Source organism: Cuculus canorus, chromosome 21 (assembly GCF_017976375.1).
Source record: "Cuculus canorus isolate bCucCan1 chromosome 21, bCucCan1.pri, whole genome shotgun sequence".
In the NCBI taxonomy this organism is placed as follows: domain Eukaryota; kingdom Metazoa; phylum Chordata; class Aves; order Cuculiformes; family Cuculidae; genus Cuculus; species Cuculus canorus.
Window position 1 is genome coordinate 6949664 of NC_071421.1, and position 23625 is coordinate 6973288.

At 45.8% G+C, this 23625-nt stretch overlaps 1 protein-coding gene across 3 annotated transcripts in view; it reads left to right on the forward strand.

Annotated features, from left to right (window-relative positions):
- The window catches only part of UBR4 (ubiquitin protein ligase E3 component n-recognin 4), an 85002-nt gene that overhangs the window by 27001 nt on the left and 34376 nt on the right, over positions 1–23625 (forward strand). Inside the window, exons 41-71 of one of the 3 annotated variants that reach the window (XM_054085775.1) lie at positions 805–963; positions 1571–1723; positions 2316–2543; positions 3386–3543; positions 4680–4851; positions 4996–5197; positions 5486–5649; positions 5837–6053; positions 6436–6652; positions 8089–8121; positions 9242–9305; positions 9788–9922; positions 10867–11041; positions 11264–11401; positions 11843–11964; positions 12489–12600; positions 13128–13258; positions 13400–13577; positions 13766–13870; positions 14314–14469; positions 15160–15328; positions 16022–16118; positions 16976–17083; positions 17548–17664; positions 18820–19029; positions 19764–19913; positions 20613–20840; positions 20953–21031; positions 21494–21736; positions 22654–22822; positions 23405–23549. In XM_054085775.1, the coding sequence (XP_053941750.1) occupies positions 805–963; positions 1571–1723; positions 2316–2543; positions 3386–3543; positions 4680–4851; positions 4996–5197; positions 5486–5649; positions 5837–6053; positions 6436–6652; positions 8089–8121; positions 9242–9305; positions 9788–9922; positions 10867–11041; positions 11264–11401; positions 11843–11964; positions 12489–12600; positions 13128–13258; positions 13400–13577; positions 13766–13870; positions 14314–14469; positions 15160–15328; positions 16022–16118; positions 16976–17083; positions 17548–17664; positions 18820–19029; positions 19764–19913; positions 20613–20840; positions 20953–21031; positions 21494–21736; positions 22654–22822; positions 23405–23549 (4734 nt within the window). Of the gene's footprint in view, positions 1–804; positions 964–1570; positions 1724–2315; positions 2544–3385; positions 3544–4679; positions 4852–4995; positions 5198–5485; positions 5650–5836; positions 6054–6435; positions 6653–8088; positions 8122–9241; positions 9306–9787; positions 9923–10866; positions 11042–11263; positions 11402–11842; positions 11965–12488; positions 12601–13127; positions 13259–13399; positions 13578–13765; positions 13871–14313; positions 14470–15159; positions 15359–16021; positions 16119–16975; positions 17084–17547; positions 17665–18819; positions 19030–19763; positions 19914–20612; positions 20841–20952; positions 21032–21493; positions 21737–22653; positions 22823–23404; positions 23550–23625 lie in introns of all 3 variants that reach the window. The other 2 variants (XM_054085776.1, XM_054085777.1) reach the window with 2 other exon arrangements.

Genomic DNA, 23625 nt, shown 5'->3' on the forward strand with positions numbered 1-23625 from the left:
GGGGTGAGGGAGGGGATTCTGTCCCAGTGCACCACTCTTGTGAGACCTTACCTGGAGCCCAGCATTCAGTTCTGGAGTCCTCAGCGCAGGAAGGATGTGGAGCTGTTGGAGCGAGTCCGGAGGAGGCCACAGAGATGATCTGAGGGCTGAAGCACCTCCTGTATGAGGACAGGCTGAGAGAGTTGAGTTTGTTCAGCTTGGAGAAGAGAAGGCTGTGGGGAGAACTTAGAGCAGCTTCCAGTATTGAAAGGAGCTCCAGGAAAGCTGGGGAGGGGCTCTGGATCAGGGAGTGCAGGGACAGAATGAGGGGGAATGGTTTTGAGCTGAAAAAAGGGAGGTTGAGATGAGATCTTGGGGAGAAAAGTTTTGCTGTGAGAGTGGGGAGGCCCTGGCCCAGGTTGCCCAGAGCAGTGGTGGCTGCCCCATCCCTAGAGGGGTTCAAGGCCAAGTTGAATGGGACTTGGCGGAACCTGATCCATGGGAGGTGTCCCTGCCCATGGCAGGGGTTGGAACTGGATGGTCTTTGAGGTCTCTTCCAACCCAAACCATTCCATGATTCTATGTCAGATTGTAAAGGAAAATGAAGCAGCCTTGCAGTACTGAATAACAAGCAGATTGTTTGTTTGCCTGTCCTGCACCTTCTGGAAAGTGTTGCATAGCTTAGAAAAACCTCTCATTCTTCAGAGAGAAGAGTTCTTGAAGCAGAAACAGTGAGAACTGTGGGGATCTGGTCATTGAGCTGAAATCAAAATGACTTTTTCCTCTCAGTTGTGAAGTTGGGTGACAGTTCATTCTGTTCTGCAGATCACGGTCCTTCAGCTCTCAGCACTGCTGAAACAAGCAGACTCCAGCAAAAGAAAACTGACTCTTACTCGCCTGGCGTCTGCACCCGTTCCATTCACAGTACTGAGTCTTACTGGGAATCCCTGCAAGGAGGACTACCTGGCCGTGTGCGGACTGAAGGTGAGTGCCTGACAAACCCTTTCCTATGTGGCTGAAATCATCAGCTGCAAAACAGCTGGATTTCTTTCCTCTGAGGAGCCAGTGCAGAGCAGGCTCTGAAGGAGTGACGCTAATTTTAGCTGATGAATCCCTTTCCTTCTAGTTATACGAAGGAAAAGAAGCCCAACCTATATTAATATAAGGAAGGAGACAGTGCCTCAGAATAGTACTTACTGTACTTAGGCCAATTTTACTTTAAGGCAGGAACCAGTGTTTAGTCATGTCAATCTTAGTGTGTTGGAACTAGTCTGTAACACCTAGCGTTTTGTAACAACGACTCATCTTTCTTGGGTTCTCCTAAATTTTAGATTCAGCTTTCACACTGCAGAATCCACAAATCTGTTCTTTAGCTGAGACACAGCTGGACTCTGTGTGGGTTTGGTTTTGGTTTGTTTTTTTTTCATTAGAAACTTTCATGTCATTCATCTTAAATGCAGGAATTTTAGATTCTAATTCTATGGATCATTATTGAAACTAAGAGGAATGCTGGCTCTTAACACTGTTCTTGGCTTGAGATGTTGATAAACATTTTATTCTACAACTTGACCCATTTCTTTCGTTACTGCAGGACTGCCATGTGTTAACGTTCAGCAGCTCTGGATCAGTCTCAGATCATTTGGTACTTCATCCCCAACTGGCCACTGGAAATTTCATCATTAAAGCTGTGTGGCTGCCAGGATCTCAAACAGAGCTTGCGATTGTGACTGCAGATTTTGTGAAGGTGGGTTTGGTTGTAAGAGGTTGATGATGTGTTGTCTTTGGGACAGTATAGTCTGGACCTCTGCAGAGTTTCCTGTAGAGGAATGTGGCAATGTTCTTAGATAGAAATAAATGGGAAATATAATATATTCATGGAATGGTTGGGGTTGGAAGGGACTGCAAAGCCCAGCCAGTTCCAACCCCCTGCCAGGGACACCTCCCACTGGATCAGGGGGCTCCGAGCCCTGTCCAGACTGGTCTTCAACACCTTCAGGGATGGGGCAGGCACCACTTCTCTGGGCAACCTGGGCGAGGGCCTCCGCACCCTCATTGTGAAGAATTTCTTCCTAATGTCTAATCTGAATCTTCCCCTTCCAATTTCACTCCAGGACCTTGTAAAAACTCCCTCCCCAGCTTTCCTCGAGCCTCTTCAGGTCCTGGCTGCTCTGTAAATATAAATTTGTGTCTACTGTTGCTGCAAAAAAAAGCAAACCCAAAGAAGCTGAAGAGCGAAAAAATGAGCTATAACATCTAACAGACCCATGTCTCAAGTTTTGTACATTTGCACTGGTTTGTGTCCTAGCATTTAATGATTTCCTTGGATCTTCCCACAGATTTATGATCTCTCTGTAGATGCCTTGAGTCCAACATTCTATTTCCTTCTACCAAGTTCCAAAATCCGGGATGTCACTTTCCTTTTCAATGAAGAGGGGAAGAACATAATTGTGATCATGTCCTCCGCTGGGTACATCTATACGCAGCTGATGGAAGAGGCAAGCAGTGCCCAGCATGGACCGTTCTATGTCACCAACGTGCTTGAAGTCAATCATGAGGACTTAAAGGTACCAGTGACTTCCCTTTCTTGTAGTGTGGGCTGCACTGCTTTTCTCTCTTTGTGTCTACATTTAAAGGCAGAAGTTTCCTTTTTTCCTTCCCCCTGCCTCCTTTAAAGCCCTGGGTCTAGATCAACGAGCTTGCTGTTACTCTGAAGAGAGAAATATCCTTGCAGTGAAAGAGAGTTGGGGTGAGAATTAAACCCCTTGATCCTTTCATCTAGAAAATGGAGCGTGTTTTCCATGTCTGGCTCTGAAGTCATGCCCAGCAGGATTTCTCAGCAGGGAGATGGCTTCAGAGTGGCGCTGTTCTTGGAGCGGGGTCCTCCAAAGGCGCAGTAACGAGAATGGATAAAGTTACTGACCATGGCTGGGGCTGCAGGGGTAGAAAGTGCCCTTGTGTCTGGTCAAGAACAGCTCTGTACTCTTGGGGCTGACTTTGACTGAGATGTGGGCAGATTTTAAGTGTTTTCACACCAGCCTGCTCCAAACCAGGGGAATAGAGGAGAAGTTGGCCCTCAGGAAAGCTCTTTTATGAGCTGGGAACATAGGGAGTGTTCCTTGTGAGACTGTCATGCAGCATTCAAGCATACAGATGCGGTAGCTGAGGGCGCTACCTACAGCCTCTGGATACACAAGCTCAGCATCCCCTTCAAAAGCCTTTGAAGTGTCTGAGGGATGAGTTCACCAAGGAGTCGAGCTTAGAAAATTGTCACTTAGAGCTGTGTTCTCTCACTAGTGGGGAGGGGGTGAGGGAGAGGCTCTCGGAATAATTCATTTAAAAGCCTGATGGAGTGTTTTGGAGGTTGTGTGTTTATCTGAAATGTCCTTGTGTCTCCTTGGTCCTGCAGGACAGCAATGGCCAGGTCGCAGGCGGTGGTGTGTCTGTCTACTACTCCCATGTGCTGCAGATGTTGTTCTTCAGTTACTGCCAAGGCAAATCCTTTGCTGCCACCATCAGCCGGGCCAATCTGGAAGTGCAGCAGCTCTTCCCGATTAACATAAAGAGGTACGGCTTGTGTGGAGATCTCTGCTGACGTTTGCATTTCCGTTTATTATTAATAAAAGTCACTAATTATTCCTAATAGCCCAGAATGGCCAAAGCTTATGAATGTTCCCTTGTTGACTGAAGATTTCTTGCTACTTTTTGTGTTCTTTCTACCCTAATTTCAGAATGATTTAAGACCAAAGCCGGGTGCTTTGGCAGTGGGGCGTGTATGTGGTTTTTTTCTTCCCACTAGGATTTCACAGTAGAGGTGGCTTCAGAGTGGCCTTGCTGCACGGTGCGAAGCTGCTGGGGGTGCAGCAGCTGGAACCAATGGGATTACCCACCCTTGCGGAGGCTGCAGAGCAGGAAGCCTTTGTTTCCTTTCGGTACCGCTACTGCAGTGGACCTTGTGTATTGTGCATATTAAGCCTTATTTGCAGGCTGCTTTGAGGGAAGCGAATCTCTTATACTATGAAAAAGAGCTGTTCTGTCATCTGCTCTGACAACCAGAGCTGGGCATTGAGGCCCCAGACTCTTCACTAGCCTGACACAAAGCCACTGTTGTGAGGAGACTCTGTAGAAGGGTCGGGTTCCAGGAGCTCCCTACTTGCAGTCAGGTTTGGATTAGCCTTTTTGCAGCTTTATTTTTTTTTTCGGGGAGCAGAGTCCCACAGATCCTCTTGTGCTGGCCTTTACTTAGTGCTGCTGGCAGTGTTGTCACATGGAACTGCTGTGCACCTGTTCAGATAGAAAAGATAGCTGAAAGCCATTTTAAAATTGCTCCCTGGGTTTTGGCCAGAATTCCGTCACAGAATCATAGAATGGTTTGGGTTGGAAGAGACCTTAACGATCATCCAGTTCCAACCCCCTGAATACTTCCAGGGAGGGGCATTTACTAAGCAAGTACTTTTCCTCGAATAGTTAAGGTAGAGATCAGGGCTGTGAACTGCGATGCCTGTGTCTTTTGCCCACTCAATGACTGTCCTGGGTTTCTCATCGCTAAACGAGGCACCAATGTTCCTAGCTGGTCATAAGTGCGCTGCTTTGAATTCCTGAGGAGGATGAAGCTTCAACTAATTTGAACAGTGATTAATTTTGTGTGTTTTCCCTTGTGTTGCTTCTTGCATTAATGTCATTTTTCTCTTCGCCTCCTGCAGTTCAAACGGTGGCAGTAAGTCTTCCCCAGCGCTGTGTCAGTGGTCCGAGGTGATGAACCATCCTGGCTTGGTGTGTTGTGTCCAACAAACCACAGGTGTCCCACTGGTGGTAATGGTGAAGCCAGACACCTTTCTCATCCAGGAGATTAAAACCTTGCCAGCCAAAGCAAAGGTTCGTCATAGTTTTCTGTATTTTTGGCCCTTTGAATGTGTTTTCTTGTTCCATCAAGAAGATCTGTAGTCTTTGTGGCTTTTCTAATGCAAAAAGCAGCAGTTGCCAGGTACTTTCCTTGACTTGCATCACTCCCCTTTGCAGATCCAGGACATGGTGGCCATCCGTCACACCGCCTGCAATGAGCAGCAGAGAACCACAATGATCCTCCTGTGTGAAGACGGCAGCCTGAGGATCTACATGGCCAACGTAGAGAACACCTCCTACTGGCTCCAGCCCTCCTTACAGCCTAGCAGCGTCATCAGCATCATGAAGCCAGTTCGCAAGCGCAAGGCAGCTGCTATAAGTAAGGGGGTTCTCATACATATCTTGTGCCAGGTAGTGGGGGCAAAGGTAGATACAGAGATTGATCAGTGTTGTAGAGATCCTTAAAACATTCACTTCTGACATTTAACCTCAGCGCTAAATACTGGCTGCATCTGCATAAAATGTTTCCATACATGTATATAAAAATACATCACTCTCTGGCTCACATGGCATTTCCAAAGGGGACGGTCTCATTTGGCAGCACTTTTACCATAGCTTTGCCTGTTCAGCATATTTTTTTGTCAAAAATCTCTCTCTTCCCTTTTAGCAACTCGCACCTCCAGCCAAGTGAACTTCCCTATTGACTTCTTTGAACACAACCAGCAGCTCACAGACGTGGAGTTTGGAGGCAATGACCTGCTGCAGGTTTACAATGCGCAGCAGATCAAGCATCGTCTGAATTCCACTGGCATGTACGTGGCCAACACCAAGGTAAATGGAGCCATCTCAGAGTTCTGTTCTTTGATAGCACACCTTTTCTTAGAAGTTTACATTGTTCAGGTGACCTTGTACAAATGACGTGATGCTGTTGGATAGACAGGGCAGGCATCTGTGTAGAGTTCAGATTCCTAGTGAATCTTTCTCACATCACCTTTCTGAACTCATTTGTCTTTTGCAGCCTGGGGGTTTCACCATTGAAGTGACGAACAATAACAGCACGATGGTGATGACGGGCATGCGGATCCAGATTGGCACACAAGCAATAGAGCGAGCGCCCTCGTACTTGGAGATCTTTGGCCGCACCATGCAGCTGAACATGACCAGGGCTCGTTGGTTTGATTTCCCTTTCACTCGCGAGGAAGCCTTGCAGGCTGACAAAAAACTCACCATCTTCAGTAGGTCTTGGTTTGTTGTTTGTTTTGCCTGTTGGTTGTGCTTGGCTGGGTGGAAGCTGTTGTGCTTCACCCCACAGCAGGGAGGGTTTCCACCTGTTTGTCTGACCTGACTGCAGAAACAGTTATGAACATTTAATAGCTTCATTTACGGCCCAGTTTCCTGCTGCAGTGGGTGAACTGAGCGATAACTCTGTTCAGCTCAATAACTTTGTGTTGAGGTAATAGCGAAGGGAAGTGGCCTTGAAAAGGAGGTGGGACTCTCAGAGTGACTATGTATTAATGACACAGTGTAATCACTGTCCAGACCTTTTGAGGCTGTGCTTTTTTATGTTCAAAAGAAGGTGTTTTAGTAGGTTTTAAGTAATTTCTTTTCTCACTGCAGTTGGGGCTTCTGTGGATCCTGCTGGAGTCACCATGATGGACTCCATCAAAATCTATGGCAAAACCAAGGAGCAGTTTGGATGGCCTGATGAGCCCCCTGAGGATTTCCCGTCTGCCTCAGTCAGCAATGTTTGTCCCCCGAACCTGAACCAAGGGAACGGCACTGGGGAGACAGAGTCGGCTGCCCCTGCTGCTGCCAGCGGGACTGTCCTGGAGAGGTATTTCTGCAGGCTTTCTTTGGTTTCTCCTTGAAAATGGGCAGTTGCTCTAGAAGAGACCTAGCTGTGCTTGTGTGCCTGCCTTAACTGGGATAACGTTAGGGAGTTTTTCTCGTTACCACACAGAGTAACAACTGAAAAGCCAGGGATTATCTTCTGTGGAGGGCGTTATGCTCACTCTGGATTTCTGTGGCGGAGCAGAAGGATAGATCTGTGTGCATGCTTCATTTTGCTAAGTTCATGATTACAGCAGTCTTGAAGAGCTAAAAGATTTCTGCCTTCTTGGTATGCTTTCTCATTTCCAGCTGGCCCCTTTTCATTCTCCAGAGCTCACAAAGGCCTTTCTGAAGTGAAATTCAGGCTTGAGGAGGGCTTTGTGTGTGACCTTGCTTTAGATGAGTGGTTCCTACCAACTTATCTTTATAGCCTGTATGTCTTGGGCTGAGCTACTGTGGTGGAGAGTGTGAGTTCTTCACAGTGTCCCTGTTGAGAGTCGAAGCACAAGGGATTGCTGAGCAGGTATTTAGCAGAAGAAAGAGAAATTTTTGTTTTTTAATATCCACCCCATGTTTATTCTCTGAGCTCATCCAGTCTGTGCCATGAGGGCTATAGAAAGTCAGGCAAGCTAGCAAAGACAGGTGGGAAACAGATCAGAGAGGAACCACAGCAGCTGGAAAATGAGCATTTTAAGGGATGTGCTGCTTGACTGTGAGTAAATGGTGGGTAATTTTGTCTTAGTGAAACTCTCAGGTAGAGGTTCAGAGCTCAAAGTGGCCAGCTGTGGCTAGTTGAAGGGCCTGCCTGGCTACCCTTTACTGTTTTGTCTAACAGTTCATGGGCTTTTTTAGACTCCTAGAATCATAGACTCCTTTGGGTTGAAAGGGACCTTTGCAGGAGCTCAATCTTTCCCCATGCTTCGTTTGTCTCTGCTTCCCTCCTCTTGTTGTGGCATCTCCACAAGATGTCCCTCTTTGCACAGACATAATTTCCAGTTTCCCAGAGCAGTGGGATTATCTTCTAAAAACTGAGAATCGATAAAACTATTCTTTCCATTTTTACTTATGTGGTACAGAATGCAGCATGGTTACCTTTTAGACGACCTCTTGAGTAGGAACAGCTAATGGCAAGCAATAGGTGTCTTTCTTTCCTGAAGTTTGGTTTCCGTACTTGGGATTCCACCTCTGGTGGTGCTTTAAGCGGTGTGTTTGGCTTCTCTCTGCTAGGCAGCCTGGATCTCCTCTATTTGTGTTGCTCTTAGGCGAGTGTCTGCTGCCCGGACAGAATGAACTGTGCTTAGGTTTACCGTACATAGCGCTCTCCTGCCTTCCTGATTTCCCCGTTTAATTTGCCTTTTGCTTAGATTGTGTTCTAGGGAGTTTTTCTGTGAGCTTTACACATTTTTATTTTCTTTTTCCTTTTTCTTTGCTCCCCCAAAGTTCTGACACCGAGTCCCTAACCACCCTGGACCGGTTAGTATCCATCCTTTTCTCTGCACGAGTGAGTGTGTGTCAGAGAGACAGAACACATGATGTGCCTTCCATTGACTGTACTTTTGTTTTCCGAGAGCCATTTGCTTCTTTACATTCTGGTCATTGCATGGCAGATGGTTTAGTGAAATGTAAAGATGAGGTGGTTTGCAGATATTTGCTGTATACAGCATAACTGTTGCTTGTTTGACAGACCCCTATTTTCGCTTTGTTTCGTCCTTGCGTCTTTTTATCCCGCTTAATATTCCCCTGCTGGCTCTGTGGAGGGTGGCTGCAGGTAGGGGGATGTAATGTGATTTATCACCGCCAGGCAACTGTTGTTTCTTCTACCTCATATCCAATCCTACACTGTTATTTCTCCCCTTAATGCTATCTCTTCCCTCCTTTTTCCTGTACTCTTCCTGCTCCTTCTGGTGTGTCAAATGGCATTTCAGGTAGTACTACCTCAAGGTGTGGAGTGGTGCTGCAAGGGAGGTTCAGCGCTTTGCTTCGAGGTGTAAATAAGGTTTTCCCTTGGGGCAAGTATTTTACTGGCCTGCCTGTCAAAAATTTGGACTTCAGCATCCCTCGCTTGGGTTATACCCAGTGCTCCAAGTTAATTTTCCTCCAAAATATTTTGCGCTGAAACTTCAAATTGGAAAGAACAACCTGTGTGAAAACAGCAAGCGAGTAGAATCTTGCTCCCTTAGAAAAGTCGGTTACGCTTTTTCCCATGTGTCATCCCAACCCTTGATCTGCAGTCATACGTACGTCTGTGGGCCATGGTGAATTGGTACTGTCAAGACAATCCAAGTTATCCCTGCTGCAGGCTGCGTAAGGAAATGTTTTATCCTCTTTGGTAGAGAAAAGCCCCTGTCTTTCAGCTGTGGATTATTAAAGCAGTCCTAAGTTTGTCTGTGAGCGCGAGCCAGGTTTAACTCTGGTCTGTAACACAATGAAATGATATGCATGGTGCCTGTGGCAGGTTTTATCATGCTTTGATTTTGTACTTGGCATTCGTTAGCTGTCTCTGAGCTACTCATGACTGTAGCCCGCATAAAGCAAAGTGCTAAGGAGAGAGAAGGGTTGCTGTACTCAAGCCTGCTTTCCTTTCTCCCTCCAGGCTAGTGGTGAGTTCTTTAGAAGCTCTGGAAAGCTGCTTTGCTGTAGGACCAGTCAACGAGAAGGCAAGTAACTTTCTGAATGCATTCTTGAGCTTTCGGAGACGGGGGAGGAGGGGTGAGATCAGCAGCACCTCCTGCAGCCCTGGGGGCCTGATACGGGAGAGAGCCACATCCATTTTGCTCGAAGGGCTGATCTGAAAGTTGACTTAGCGAAAAGCTTTTGAAACTAGTTTAGAATGACAATTGGCATTTGCATTTATCGCTGGTGGGATTTTTGTGCTGTAGAGTGACCTCGTTTACAAAAACAGCAGAGCAGAAGGCCTTAAATCTCAAAAGGACTTTTCTTGTGTTGACATGTCAAATGTTCCTTAAATGTCAAATGATAAATTGAGGAGGCTCTTGAAGAAAGATGCTGAAAGAAGGCAAGGACTTGTGGGCATAGTGCACAGAGGGGAGGGGACTGTGCTGTGTGGAGAAATCAGACTCATGCATCACCTTCATGGTAAATGTACTGAAGAATTTTTTTTGTCTATTCTTGGGAGCAGGAGAAGAACAAGGTGGCAGCTCAGGAACTGGCTACTATGCTGCTCTCCATGCCAGCTCCTTCCAGCGTCCAGCAGCAGACCAAGAGTCTCTTGGCGAGCTTGCACAGCAGCCGCTCAGCATACCATAACCACAAGGTAATGGTGCAAGGATTCCCACATCTCCTATAACTTTCCAGCTCATGACTGTGGGGCAGTGCACCCGCAGAAAGCCCTTCCTCCCAGCCCTTCATCATTTTCCTTTGGCTCCTGCTGCCTGCCTTCCTGGCTTTGGTGTTTCACCAGAATTCCACTGCTTAAAATGCTTTTTTGAAGATTTTGGTTGGAAATAACATCAGTTAATCCAGAGATACCAGAATCTCAAAACACGTGAATCTATCTGCAAACTGTGTCCATAGCTCTGGTTTGTGTTTCCACAGGCATCTGGCTTAGGGTGATAGGGAAATACTGGGGTAAGCAGTGGTTAGGCTGGGTGCTGTGGTAACTGCTTGAACGGTTGTGTTTATACAAGAAAGCTGGAGGGACTTTTTACAAAGGCTTTTACTTTTTTTTTTTTTTAATGGAGTGGTAGGGTGGGGGAACTGAACTATAAAATGGAGAGGGGAAGATTTAGACTAGACATTAGGAAGAAATTCTTCATTATGAGGGTGGGGAGGGGCCCTAGAACAGGTTGCCCAGAGAAGTGGTGGCTGTCCCGTCCCTGGAGGTGTTCAAGACCAGGTTGAATGGGGCTTGGAGCCCCCTGATCCCGTGGGAGGTGTCCCTGCCCATGGCAGGGGCGTTGGGATTAAATGGTCTTTTAGGTCCCTTCTAACTCAAACCATTCTATGATTCATTCTATGAATTGGTGATCTGCATTGAAGCCTGAGGGGCAGCAAATGTGAAAATCAATTCTCCAGACAGATTTCTTTTGTTACAGGGTGACTTTTTAATATTAATTTTCCTTCCTGGATGGCATTGGTCGAGAGTTAAAGCAGTGAGTGCCAGGTTTCGCCAGGATCTGGCCCACAGTTGTACTTCATTTGCTTTGGTGGACTCCTGTCTGTGATTTTTCTTTACCTACCCTACCTTTCACTTTATAGGATCAAGCATTGCTAAGCAAAGCCATTCAGTATTTGAGTTCCTCAACCAAAGATGGAAAGGACCTCGATCCTGAGGTGTTCCAGAGGCTGGTCATCACTGCCAGATCCATTGCCATTATGAGACCCAACAATCTGGTTCATTATACAGAGTCAAAGCTGCCACAGTTGGAAGCAGGTAGAGAAGTTTGGATTTTTCTTTTGACTCTCTTATCAAACTGAAGATGTCTTGGAGTGTCTGGTTTGGTGAGACAGGAATTGTATTCCACACATTTGTTATGCATGCGATAGTCCTCGTAATGAGGACATTGGTGTCCCCAACAAAAGCCACTTCACATAACTTGGTGTTACTCTGCTTGTTAATTTTTTCCCACTGACAGCTGTTTTTTTATCTGTTCAGAGAGTGAAGAAGGGCCAGAGGCCCAGAAACACACGGAAGGAGAAGGCTGTACCTTTATTACCCAGCTCATCAACCACTTCTGGAAGCTGCATGCATCGAAACCCAAAAATGCTTTCCTTGCCCCTGCCTGCTTGCCAGGTGTGCCTGATCTTCTTTTGCTGTTAAAAAGCTTGTGCATTTTGAAGGAGCCTATTTTAATCTTCTAAACGGAGAAAATTAGGTTCTCCAAACCAGTCTTAAGGTGTTAATGGCGCAATGGATGCTTTCTAAGGTATTTCTCCTGTAATGCTTTTGTGCAAAATTATTTGCATTGTGCTAGTGAAAGGGGACTGGTGATTAATTTACTCACATTTGACTTCATGGGTGCTGTTGAAGGATACTCCATGATGCAAGGGATGTGGCATGCACCTTTAGGCAGACAGGACTGGTGTGCAAGCTCATTTTGGATTGCAACTTCCGTGTATCTGTGGTGTTAACCTTGTGACTTGAAGTCTAACAAGAGGTGCTTCCCTGCAGTGTCTCACTCTGTGCTGAATTGGAGATATAGTTGGTTACAGTCCTACTTGTTTTCCTCCTGAGGTCTCACTCACGTTGAAGCCACAGTCAATGCTTTGGTGGATATTATCCATGGATACTGCACGTGTGAACTAGATTGCATCCATACTGCATCCAAGATCTACATGCAGATGTTGCTTTGCCCGGTACGTGATCTTGCTCTGTTCTACATCAGCCTATAACACTGGTAATAAGCAAATTGAATACAAGTAGAATGGTAGCACGTAATATGGATACAAAATAAAGACTGGCAGCCAAAAACATAGAGCCAGAAGTGAACGAAGGAGGCATTTCTTTACTTATATTGCCCAGAGAAGTCATGGCTGCCCCATCCCTGTAGTTGTTCAAGGCCAGGTTGGATGGGGATTTGAGCAATCGGATCCAGTGGGACGGAGGTGTCCCTGCCCATGGCAGGGGATGAAACTGGAGGGACTTGAAGGTCCCTTCTAACCCAAACCGTTCCATGATTCTGTGGTTCTATTTTAGCAATGTTTATGATGCACTGCATTGCTTTGTGGTGGGGGAAGCAGAGAGTTTCAAATTAGGCAGTGACATGTCTTACGTGAATCATGACTAACAGAGTCAAAAGTGTATTTGTCACTATCTTCCCAAATACTGTAAATAAGCACTTAAAGCTTAAAAAGTTAACGATTAACTGTTAACCGTCTAGGATCCGGCAGTGAGCTTTTCTTGCAAACAAGCTTTGATCAGAGTGCTGAGACCAAGGAACAAGCGGAGGCACGTCACCTTGCCGTCCTCACCTCGGAGCAACACTCCTATGGGTATGCCATTCAGCTTTGTCTTTACATGAGCAGGATCCCGTTTACTAATATGTCAGAAGAGACAGGAAAATAAAGTAGTCTTTTAGGTGAGACAAAACCCAGTCTCTTTCCTTTCTTTTCTCTCTCTCTTACCTCCTAAAACCTCATTTATTTGTGTTTTTCTTTAACATTCGTCTCTTGTTTGATGTTCTTGGATTCAAAGAGATCTCTGAAAGGTTCCCATTCTGGTGTTAGAGACATCTGTGTGGTTTGTCTAGGGTTTAGGAATCTTGACTGTACTAGTATTTCTGGGCATGTTTTCAAGTCCTTATGAATCAGTCATAAAGATGCGTGCAGCCCAGGATTAGGGTATCGGATCTCCATCCAAGACATGCCTCTTTAGCGTTGATGTGAATTGTAGTTGTCATGGAATCTGTTAGTGACTGGGAGTAAACGGAAGACAGCTTAGGTTTTCCTTCAGCATTAATTACCTTCTTCACGATGCTATGAGGGAAGAGTGCATTTGTGATTCATCCTTTGTAACTCAGGAGATAAGGATGACGATGATGATGACGATGCAGAAGACAAGCTGCAGAGTTCTGGTATAGCAAATGGTGAGCATATCCGGCAAGAAAGCCAGGAGCAAAGCGAAGTTGATCATGGGGACTTCGAGATGGTGGTAAGTCCAAAGTGCTCCTCTTTGGAACCTGTTAAGTACATTAGATACTTGAGTTTGATTTAGTTGTGATGGCTCAGTTTGTAGTGCTCCCATAGCTAGTTGTGGTTTGGTGAAAGTTTTTGCTGTGTTTCCTCTCCATAGTCTGAATCTATGGTTCTGGAGACTTCTGAGAATGTGAATAATGGGAACCCTTCTCCCCTGGAGGCTCTTCTGGCTGGAGCAGAGGGATTCCCTCCTATGCTGGATATTCCTCCGGATGCAGATGATGAAACCATGGTGGAATTGGCCATTGCCCTGAGCCTGCAACAAGATCAGCAAGGTGAGATGTCAGCATTATTGGCAGTCAGAAAGGTAAATAAGATGTAAGGAAGCAGGGAAGGAAATGGAGCAGCAGGCTGTTGATGTCAGCACCAACAAAGCAATGGTGCTAGAACTATGAAATGTGTAGAGAAGGCCAGAGTTAAGATAATTCTCTCATGGAAAGAGACTCATATTTTCTTCTTGCAGGGAGCAGCAGTAGTGCGCTTGGGCTTCAGAGCTTAGGACTGTCTGGCCAAGCACCCAGCTCTTCTTCTCTCGATGCCGGAACACTTTCTGATACCACAGCATCAGGTAACTGTTCACTGCGAGGAATCAAGTTTGCTTGATTTTGACCTAAATAATGGCTTAAAATTTATTTATAAATAGAATTTTGAAGAGCCAGTTGTTATTGTTGGCTCCATGCATTTTTGATAGCATATTTATGAACTTTTCCCACTTCCTCTTAAAATAAAGCAGGCAGAACCTGCCAAGTACCGTTATTTCCTTTGCTTTTATAATCAACCAGACTTCATTCTTCAAATGTCTTGCATGATTGTTTGATGAGAAGGCTTCTTTCTCAGGGTGTCTCCCCAACCCTGCTTTTAGCAGACCTAAATGTACTGATGGGCACTTCTAGGTTTTAATTTGTAGTTGAAAATTGACACAGAAGCCCAAAGACAAATATTTATGGCTTTTCTTTCATAGCTTGTGCTTCTTTTGAAGTTCTATCCAGACAGTGTTTTTACTTGTAACAGCTTTCTTTATTCTCTTAGCTCCAGCATCTGACGATGAAGGCAGCACAGCTGCGACAGATGGCTCAACTCTTCGGACTTCCCCTGCAGACCATGGTGGGAGTGTGGGCTCTGAGAGCGGCGGCAGCGCGGTGGACTCCGTGGCCGGTGAGCACAGTGGTGAGTGTCTCCTGCTGCACCAGGAGGTCTCTTTCCTGCTGTACCTCTGTTTTCTTCTGTAACCAGACTTTACCAGAGTGAGAGGGGTGGGTAATCCCTGGCAAAGAAGACAGCACAGTTCTGACTTCATGCTGCTGTGCCTCATTTTATAGTTACTGCAAAGGTGCTGTGCAGACTGGATATTTACTCACTTGTTGTAGTTATCTAAAAGTGTGGAATCTGCCACAGTGGTTTCTGATGGCCTATAATAGCAGAATGCAGAAGCCTAGAGCAAGACTGGAAGAATTCATTCTGTTGCTGGATAAGTCTGCATAGGATAGAAATAATTTCTCTCTTTTTTTTTTTTCTTGGGACTGATACCCAGGTAAAACTAACCGGGCTTTTATAAAAACATGTGCGCCTGTGCACTCATCCTGTGTGTAACACTCCACTTCTGAGTTGGTTCAAGTGACTGCTGTGGAACCAATGCAGTTTGGGTTGTCAGGATGATGCCAGCAAACAGAACAGTGCTGGGGGTGCTGAGCTGCAGCCGTAGCAAAGGACTGCCTTTAGCTTTATGAAGATAACAAATGACACTGTCTCCTTAGAACCGTAACTCCAGAGGACAGTCCACCTGTGACGGTTGCTAGGATGTAGACAACGGGCGTATTCAATTGTGCTGATGTTGCCTTTCCCTTTTTGCTTTTCCAGTGTCCGGCCGTAGCAGTGCCTATGGGGACACGACAGCCGAGGGCCACCCCGCTGGGCCAGGCAGCGTCAGCTCAAGCACAGGCGCCATCAGCACTACCACAGGGCAGCAAGAGGGAGATGGTTCAGAAGGGGAAGGGGAGACAGAGGGAGATGTCCACACCAGCAACAGGCAAGGGGCTTGTGTTCCTCTTCAAGAACAATACGTCTGCTCTGCAGTGTCGTTGTTGGGCTAAAGATGCTGAAATTCATGGAGCATGATTTGTGCCTCTGTTGGACTGCAAAAATCGAAAGTCAGAAGCATAGAGCAAGCCACGCCACTGGAAAATGCCTCTCTGTGCGCAGTCACCTTGGGACATGTTACACGTACCTAGTGTGTGTCCCACGGAACTGCCATCTATACAAAGAGATGAAACAATCCTGTATGAGCACAGTAAAGAGAGGAATCGCTCAAATCTGCACCTTTGGGAGTTGGTGAAATTCTGCACTAGGCAGAAAAAGTATGTGCAGGAGTGTGAAGCTCTTTGGAGAGATCTGCAGTTTTTTGTGCGTGGGAACAGATGCTCAGTCATTTCTACAGTGCAGTTTGGAACTGGTTTGTAGTTTCTTTCTGCATGGTAGGCAGCATAGTTCTGAAGTGAAGAGCGATGGCTGTTGTCAGAGTTGCTCTGCATCTTTGGCATTGCTTGACTGAAGTCTGAGGAGTCCACCTCTGTCCATGCTGATTTGACGACCTTGGGCTTTCTTCATGCCCTGATTTTTTGTGGTAAATTTTGGCAGTCTGTTGATAATCCTGCTGGGCATAATGTTTCTTGTGATGTGTCTCAAGCCCTTCAGTTCTCATTCCCGGCTTTTGACTTCCCAGGCTGCATATGGTCCGACTGATGTTGTTGGAGAGGCTCCTACAAAACCTGCCTCAGCTGAGGAACGTTGGAGGAGTCCGGGCCATCCCTTATATGCAGGTAACTGAGGAGGGCTCAAGAGTGAAGCTTGAATAAAAACAGTTAATCACTACTACTACCAGGTTTCTGTTTGCACATGTTTTCCCCTTTCTCTTTCTTGCCCAGTTGCAGAGTGTGAGTCCAGCTGTGAAGTGTTTGCTCAGTTGCACAGCATTCATAGAATCATAGACTGGATTGGGTTGGAAGGGGCCATGATGGTCATCCAGTCCAACCATCCTGTGGTGAGAAGGGACACCTCCCACTGGATCAGGTTGCTCAAAGCCCCATCCAACCTGGCCTTGATTTTTTGCAGGGATGGGACATCCACCACCTCTCTGGGTGACCTGGACTAGGACCTCCCCGCCCTCAGCATAAAAAATTTCTTCCTAAGGTCTAGTCTAAATTTCTCTTAGTTTAAACCCGTTCCCCCTTGTCCTATTGCTACAGGTCCTGCTGAAAAGTTTTTGCCCATCTTTCTTATAAGCCTCCTTTTAAGTACTGAAAGGCTGCAATAAGGTCTCCGTGGAGCCTTCTCTTCTCCAAGCTGAGCAACCCCAATTGTCTCAGCCTTTCTTCAAGGTTTTCCAGGCCTTTGATCATTTTTGTGACCCTTACCCACAGATTTTTGCCAGCTCTAGACCCTTTCTCAGTGTGGCATTAGTTGGTGATGAGCCTAAGGGCTAAAATCCTTGAACTCCAATGTATTTGGAGGGGGATCTTTGGGATTTATACTGAACGTTCCTAGCAGGGCATGATGGTGCAGTTTGGGAAAGAACATAAATTAATCAAGATAAAATATGCAGGGTTTTGTAGAAGATAATCTATATTTATCTTAAAAACATGAAACCTTCTTTTAATTCTCTGGTTTTCATTCCCAGGTTATTCTGATGCTCACAACAGACCTTGATGGAGATGATGAGAAAGACAAGGGAGCTTTAGATAACCTGCTGTCCCAACTGATTGCAGAGCTGTGCATGGACAAAAAGGTGAGAGCTGTGGCGTAAGCACTTACTCCTTAAGTTGCTCCTTCGAGACAAGGCTTCTTCCCATGCAGGAATTAAACACATTGCTGTATTGATGTGTTCAGGCAGTTAATTTCTCTTGACTCTCTTCACATAAGGTAGAAATGACATGAGTGGGAACTCTCAGTGCTTCCTGGTTCCAGCATCTGCAAGTGAGCATGAAAATTCGTTTTGCTTGAATTAAACTCTTAAACCAGGAATGATCAGTGGTGTATAATTGACACACATACCTTTTTGTTTATGTAATACAGTTGTCTGGCATCCAGGCCACTGTCTACCTTTATATTGAGGAATTTGTGCTGCATCTTGAGTATCACTGCTTAAGCTTGAATCACAAATGCTTCGTGAGGGTCAGAACACTGCAATGTAGATGCTTTAGGATGTTGTGCCCAGCTCTGTAAGTAAGCAAGCAAGCTCTTTTCTTGCAGGATGTGTCTAAGAAAAATGAGCGCTCTCCTGTGAACGAAGTGCACCTGGTGGTCATGAGGCTGCTTAGTGTATTTATGTCCAGAACTAAGTCAGGATCCAAGTCTTCCATTTGTGAGGTATGTTATTAAAATTGCTTTGTTGGGGGATGATGTGATTTGGGCGCTTTTGTTCATCAAAGATGGTCTGAAAGTCGCTAACTGAAATAGTTGATCTAAGCCTGAAGAGCAGCTAGAAGTGCTTTGGAAAAATGTATGACGAATCTGTGGTGTTATTTGACTCCTTTGGAAAAAGATCTTTGCTGAAACTCAGAGTGGAGGAAATGGACACGTGAAGACAACAGGATTCACTTGTTTTGTGCGTGGTTTCTGACAGAGCTAAGGGCAGCACATTAATGAGGTTCTAGCAGTTTTTTTCCTTGCATTGTACTGGTGCTGAAGGGGTTAAAGAGGATTTGTAATGTGATTATTGGAAAGCAATATGCTGCTGTGTCAACGTAAAAGTCGCTAAGAGGATTCCTTAGATATTTGTTGCTAAAAGGTACAGTAATAAGGCATAAAAAGCAGTATGTGTGGTGGGAAGGAGATTAATAAAAAAGCATAGAGGTTAAAAAATTTAGTCTGAACTGCATCAAATTTTAATGAGCTTATGAGCTGTGGGGTTTGTTTGGATTTACAGGGCTGCTTTAATAGTTTTATTTACAGTAGCTTTTTCTCCAGCCTTTGTTATTCACTTGAGCTTCCCACAGAAATCAGAGCTCATCGTCTTGCAGAATGCAGGTGGAGCAATACCTGGGTGGAGCAGAGCCTCTGAGCAGCAGCTGCAACAGGGACTCTTTCTCTACCAGAATTCACCCCCAGCTGGCCAAATCCCAGATCAACAAAGAGAAATCCCAACTTTCTAAAACAAAATAAGAAGGGAGGAGGGGGGAAGAAGGAAAAAAAGCCCTCATCGTCTAATCCATAGCAGAGTGGCCTCTGGCACATGTGTCGAGGGGAGATTAGAGTTAAGAGGAGATTTTATTTGTTTTCCTTCGCTAAGCGCTTGTTCAAAAGAGTCTCTGTAAATATTGGAGTTGCTTTTCATAAACACAAAAACCCAAAAAGCCCAACCTCAAACAAACCCCAAACTTAAAAGCTTCCTGTAAAGTTTTGTAAAGCCCTGTTCTCTTATAGCTGCTGTCAGTGACTGCTATCGGATTCTTGCAGTGTCCCCTGCTTCTCTGGCCTGGTGCTTCTCAGGTGCTCTGATAACCCAGCTCCTCTTTGTTTCAGTCTTCCTCCCTCATCTCCAGTGCCACTGCAGCGGCGTTGCTGAGCTCTGGCGCTGTTGACTACTGTCTGCATGTTCTGAAGTCTTTGCTGGAATACTGGAAGAGCCAGCAGAATGACGAGGAGCCTGTAGCCACCAGCCAGCTCCTGAAACCTCACACTACTTCTTCTCCACCTGACATGAGCCCTTTTTTCCTCCGCCAGTATGTAAAGGTGAGTCCTGCCCTATGCTGTTAGCTTTACACAACCTGCAGTGAAAGACTGTTGCACAGAAGCACGTAAAAGCATCTTTTCAGAACCAGTTTTCCCTTCAGAGTGCAATTGAAATTGGTTCTTTTCATGCGTACTTACAACTAGGATTGCTCTGAGTTCTCTCAGAGCAACCCAGCTCGATGTATCTATTGATGCACCCCTAAACCAGGTGCTTCTGTGGAGCTGCTGTTGCTGTTCCTGGTTGAAGTCAGTCTTCTGGAAGGGAAGCTCCTCTATTGCCTGACTCCTTTTGTTTGGCAGGCAGAATTTCTGAACCATCGCAACTTCTTGTAGCGAGGAAGGCTAGCTGTCAGTGGGGATTCCATGCTTGAGCCTAGACCAATTCAACCACCGTGGTGTTTTTATGCTAAGGTTCTGGAGTTGGGGAAGGGGCTTTGATTTATGTACAGGGGCAGTGAAAAAGCCTAGTTAAATGTCTCCTAACTTGAAACTCGTGTTAAAATGCCTCATTACTACAGACTAGCTTACTGCATCCCAGTAGTTACCATCTAGTTGAAGTCTTCATGCAGGTTTGTTGGGTTATTTTTATTTATCAGTCAGGAGCTGTTCTTCTCGCCACAAAGGTGCAGAAGAGTTTTGTTTCTAGGACATTAAAGAACATACCCTGTAGCTTGTCATGACACCGCACTAGGAGCGTCCAGTGCCAAAGCCTGATGGGTTGCTCTTGCTTTCAGGGTCATGCTGCAGATGTTTTTGAGGCCTACACGCAGCTCCTGACAGAGATGGTACTGCGGCTGCCCTATCAGATCAAGAAGATCGCGGACACAAACTCCCGCATCCCGCCTCCCATCTTTGATCACTCCTGGTTCTACTTTTTGTCCGAGGTAAGTGAGAACAGAATACACCTACAGGCTTTAACAGAAAAATTCCAGTCACGTTACCTTTCCTGGGAGAGATGACCTTTTGTAGGATTGATCTCAGATCTTCTCGCTCTGGAAAGAAGGTGGACTCTTGGCTTTGTTTTACTTCTGTTGGACAGGAATCTATAGGAAAGCATACGTGGAAAATAAGATTGCAATTATTTCCGGTAACTCAATGTTTGCAGCCAGAAAACTTGAATAGAAAACCTTCTCTGAGGTGATGCAGTGTAACATGCTCTGCTGTTGATGCTTAACTTAGTCCTTACTAAGGACTACAGATGGGTCAGAAAGATATTTTAGAGTGTATCTTTTCAGACCTTTGGTTGTATAGCTTCCTACTTGAGCTTATCTTACATTTGCACAAGTTTGGGGAAGGATTTCTTTATTAGGCTTGACCAGCTTTTTATTTGAGGTCATAGATGATGAGGAGTGGTTTTCAGAAGCAGTTTTGCGCAGCTCAGGATGCTACAGTGTTGCTGTGCAGTGTTTCTTCTGCCAGTGACTTGCTTTTACGGGTGATGTTCCAGTACCTTAAAGCTAACAGACTCTTTAACGCATCTCCTATATCTTCTCTTTTTGTAAGAAAACACATATTGCTTTTGTTGGTGCAGGGTGTTTACTGGTGAGTTCACAGTGCTGATGTTTTGGGCTTTTCTTTGCTAGTACCTGATGATCCAGCAGACTCCGTTTGTGCGCCGTCAAGTCCGCAAGCTTTTACTCTTCATCTGTGGATCAAAGGATAAATACCGCCAGCTCAGAGACCTTCACACCTTGGACTCCCATGTTCGTGGAATCAAAAAGCTGCTGGAAGAACAAGGCATTTTCCTTCGTGCCAGTGTGGTCACAGCAAGTTCAGGCTCTGCCCTGCAGTATGATACGTTGATCAGCTTGGTAAGGAGAAGTGTGCCACTATACTAGGAAAAAGTGCATGCTGCGTTTATGTGAGAGGTTGGTGACAGAAATACTGACACGGTGTTTAATCCTGTCCCGTTGTGCCTTTCAGATGGAACACTTAAAGGCTTGTGCGGAGATTGCCACACAGAGAACTGTGAACTGGCAGAAATTCTGCATTAAAGATGACTGTGAGTTCTTTCTGTGGAAGTATTTGAGGGAGCAGGAGGGATGCATTGTATGTTGTGGTTTGAATCGGGACTCCTCAGATGAGGAAGCGGAACAGAGAAGAAGGAAGGACAGCTGAGAGTTTTGAGTAGGCCTGTACTGTTTCCAGTACTAATTATCACAGTGCTCTGATTGCATCTGTTGCTTAGTAATGTGGTGCAATGGATAACTTAAAGGAAGCGGAGATCTGTATTCTCTTGCTTATACTGCTCTTGTTCCAGTGTGCAATTTGGGATGAAACCCTTCACTTTAGTGTACCTAAGTGTTAGCACTTCTGTAGTTGAGGACAGGAAGCTTCTGTGAGTTTGTGGGATGGTCTTTGTTCATGGGGTTCACGTTCAAGGGGTTCTTGTTTTAGGTTGGAGGTTTTTTGCTTGCCGTTTTTCAAGTTCAGGCTTCTAAAGAATTTCTTCTTTCCTCCTCAGCGGTTCTCTATTTCCTCCTTCAAGTCAGCTTCCTGGTTGATGAAGGAGTGTCACCAGTTCTCCTGCAACTGCTCTCCTGTGCTCTGTGTGGCAGCAAAGTGCTGTCTATGGCTTCCTCCTCTGGATCATCCAGCACCTCTTCCGCCTCTGCTCCTGCTGCATCAGGCTCAGGGCAGCCAGCAACACAGAGCAAATCCTCCACGAAAAAGAGCAAGAAAGAAGAAAAGGAAAAGGAGCGAGAGGGTGAGCGGCAGCTGTGCCCTGCTCTGTGGTGGTTGTAGGGATGAAGTCTAGCCTCTCAGCTTTCCTTATTCTATTTAAAGAGAACTACTTGCTTCTCCTTGTGATAAATACCACTGCACTATGAAAGGGTCATGGATCGTGGTGAGGGTGTTTGCAGACTACAGCAACAATTAGGAGAGAAGAGCAGTTTTACCATATGTAGATTGGAGAGATGCAAAGAGGAAGCCTTAAGAATTTGGGCTGAGTAAGTGCTGAGTATGTCTCAAACCCACTAGGAGTATTTATTAACTTGAGTGGGCTTTAAGTTGTCTAAGGGAAGTGACCTAGTGATGAAGCAGCTTCCACCAAATTTGCCTGTCCCAGATTGTAGGACATTGAAAGGCTTGTGGGGATTAATGCAAGCGGTGGAGATGCACACCCAGTTAGCTCTGCTCTTCAATGATTACGTTCAGACTTGTTGCCACTGTCTGATGTGTAAGCTCTGTTGGAGCCAGGGCTGCTGCTTAATGAATATCCAGAGTCCTGGGAAAGTAATTAAGCTTTCCTATAAAAGTCATGAGCATAAATTCTCTCTTGGCTTTTCTTCAAGGAGCCATTTTGGCTTTCTCTGCCAGATGGTTCTCTGTGAGTCTATTCACTGCCCCGTGGTTGAGCCGTTTCTTTTTGTTGGGATGTGTGGCACATTTCTCACGTCCTTACTGGCGAGTATTCCAGCAGTTTTCCTCTGTGCTAGTCAGAAGTATTAGTTTATATTTTTGGAAGGAGGAAGGAATTTTAAACTTGCTTGTTGCCTGAAACACAGGTTTGTCACCTTTGTCCTCACTGTGTGACCTATAAAATAAGAAGCCAACCTGCCTGTGAGGTACCCCATTCATCTGTTTTCTTAACTCTGCCTTCTTCCACCCGGTGTCCCCTAGGCGAGAGCTCAGGCAGTCAGGAAGACCAGCTCTGCACAGCTCTGGTGAACCAGCTGAACAAGTTTGCCGATAAGGAGACCCTCATTCAGTTCCTGCGCTGCTTCCTTCTGGAGTCCAACTCATCGTCCGTGCGGTGGCAGGCGCACTGCCTCGCGCTCCACATCTACAGGTGAGCTGGGAGGGAGCCTCGGACCTGGCTCTTCTCTGCCAGTCTCAGCTCAGTGATGAAGTGCCCTGTCCTTCTGGAAGATTTTGCGCTTTAGACTCTGCCTTGAAGGGTGCTGGAGCTTGCAGATGATTGCATCCCCTTGAATCGCTCATGGTAGTGCAGTTATTTGGGCTGGAGGTAGTTGTGACTTAAATGTTACTGAACAGCTTGGTTTATTATCTGCCGTGATATTTCTGTCTGCAGAATCTGGCTCCTGACATCTTTGTGAATAGGTGTTTGTGGGTGAGTGACTTTGAGGCACATACAGGCTCCCATGCTCAGAAGGTTGGAGTTATGTAGGGAAAGGCACCCTCTGGGATGCTGAACTCCTTCAGGATTCTTCAGTTGTTGCAAGACAGCTGCTTTCATTTCAGAGAGCGCTGGAAAAACAGCTGGTGGCAAAAAGTGATGATGTAACTCTGCGAACACTGATGTATAGCAAGATAGTAGTTCCCAAGTTCAGCCAACTGTAGCACATATTTGCCTTGTGAATAAGACCTAGCTATCTTTACCAGCCTGATTGATGTGTAATCCATCCAACAGAAACTCTAACAAGTCGCAGCAGGAATTACTTCTGGATCTCATGTGGTCAATCTGGCCAGAGCTCCCAGCGTACGGAAGGAAGGCTGCCCAGTTTGTAGATCTCCTGGGATACTTCTCTCTGAAAACACAGCAGACTGAGAAAAAGGTAAAGGATCGTTCTGAAACAGGGATGCAGCATCCCAGGCCCTGCTGCTTCCTATGAATTATGTTCGTGCTGGGAC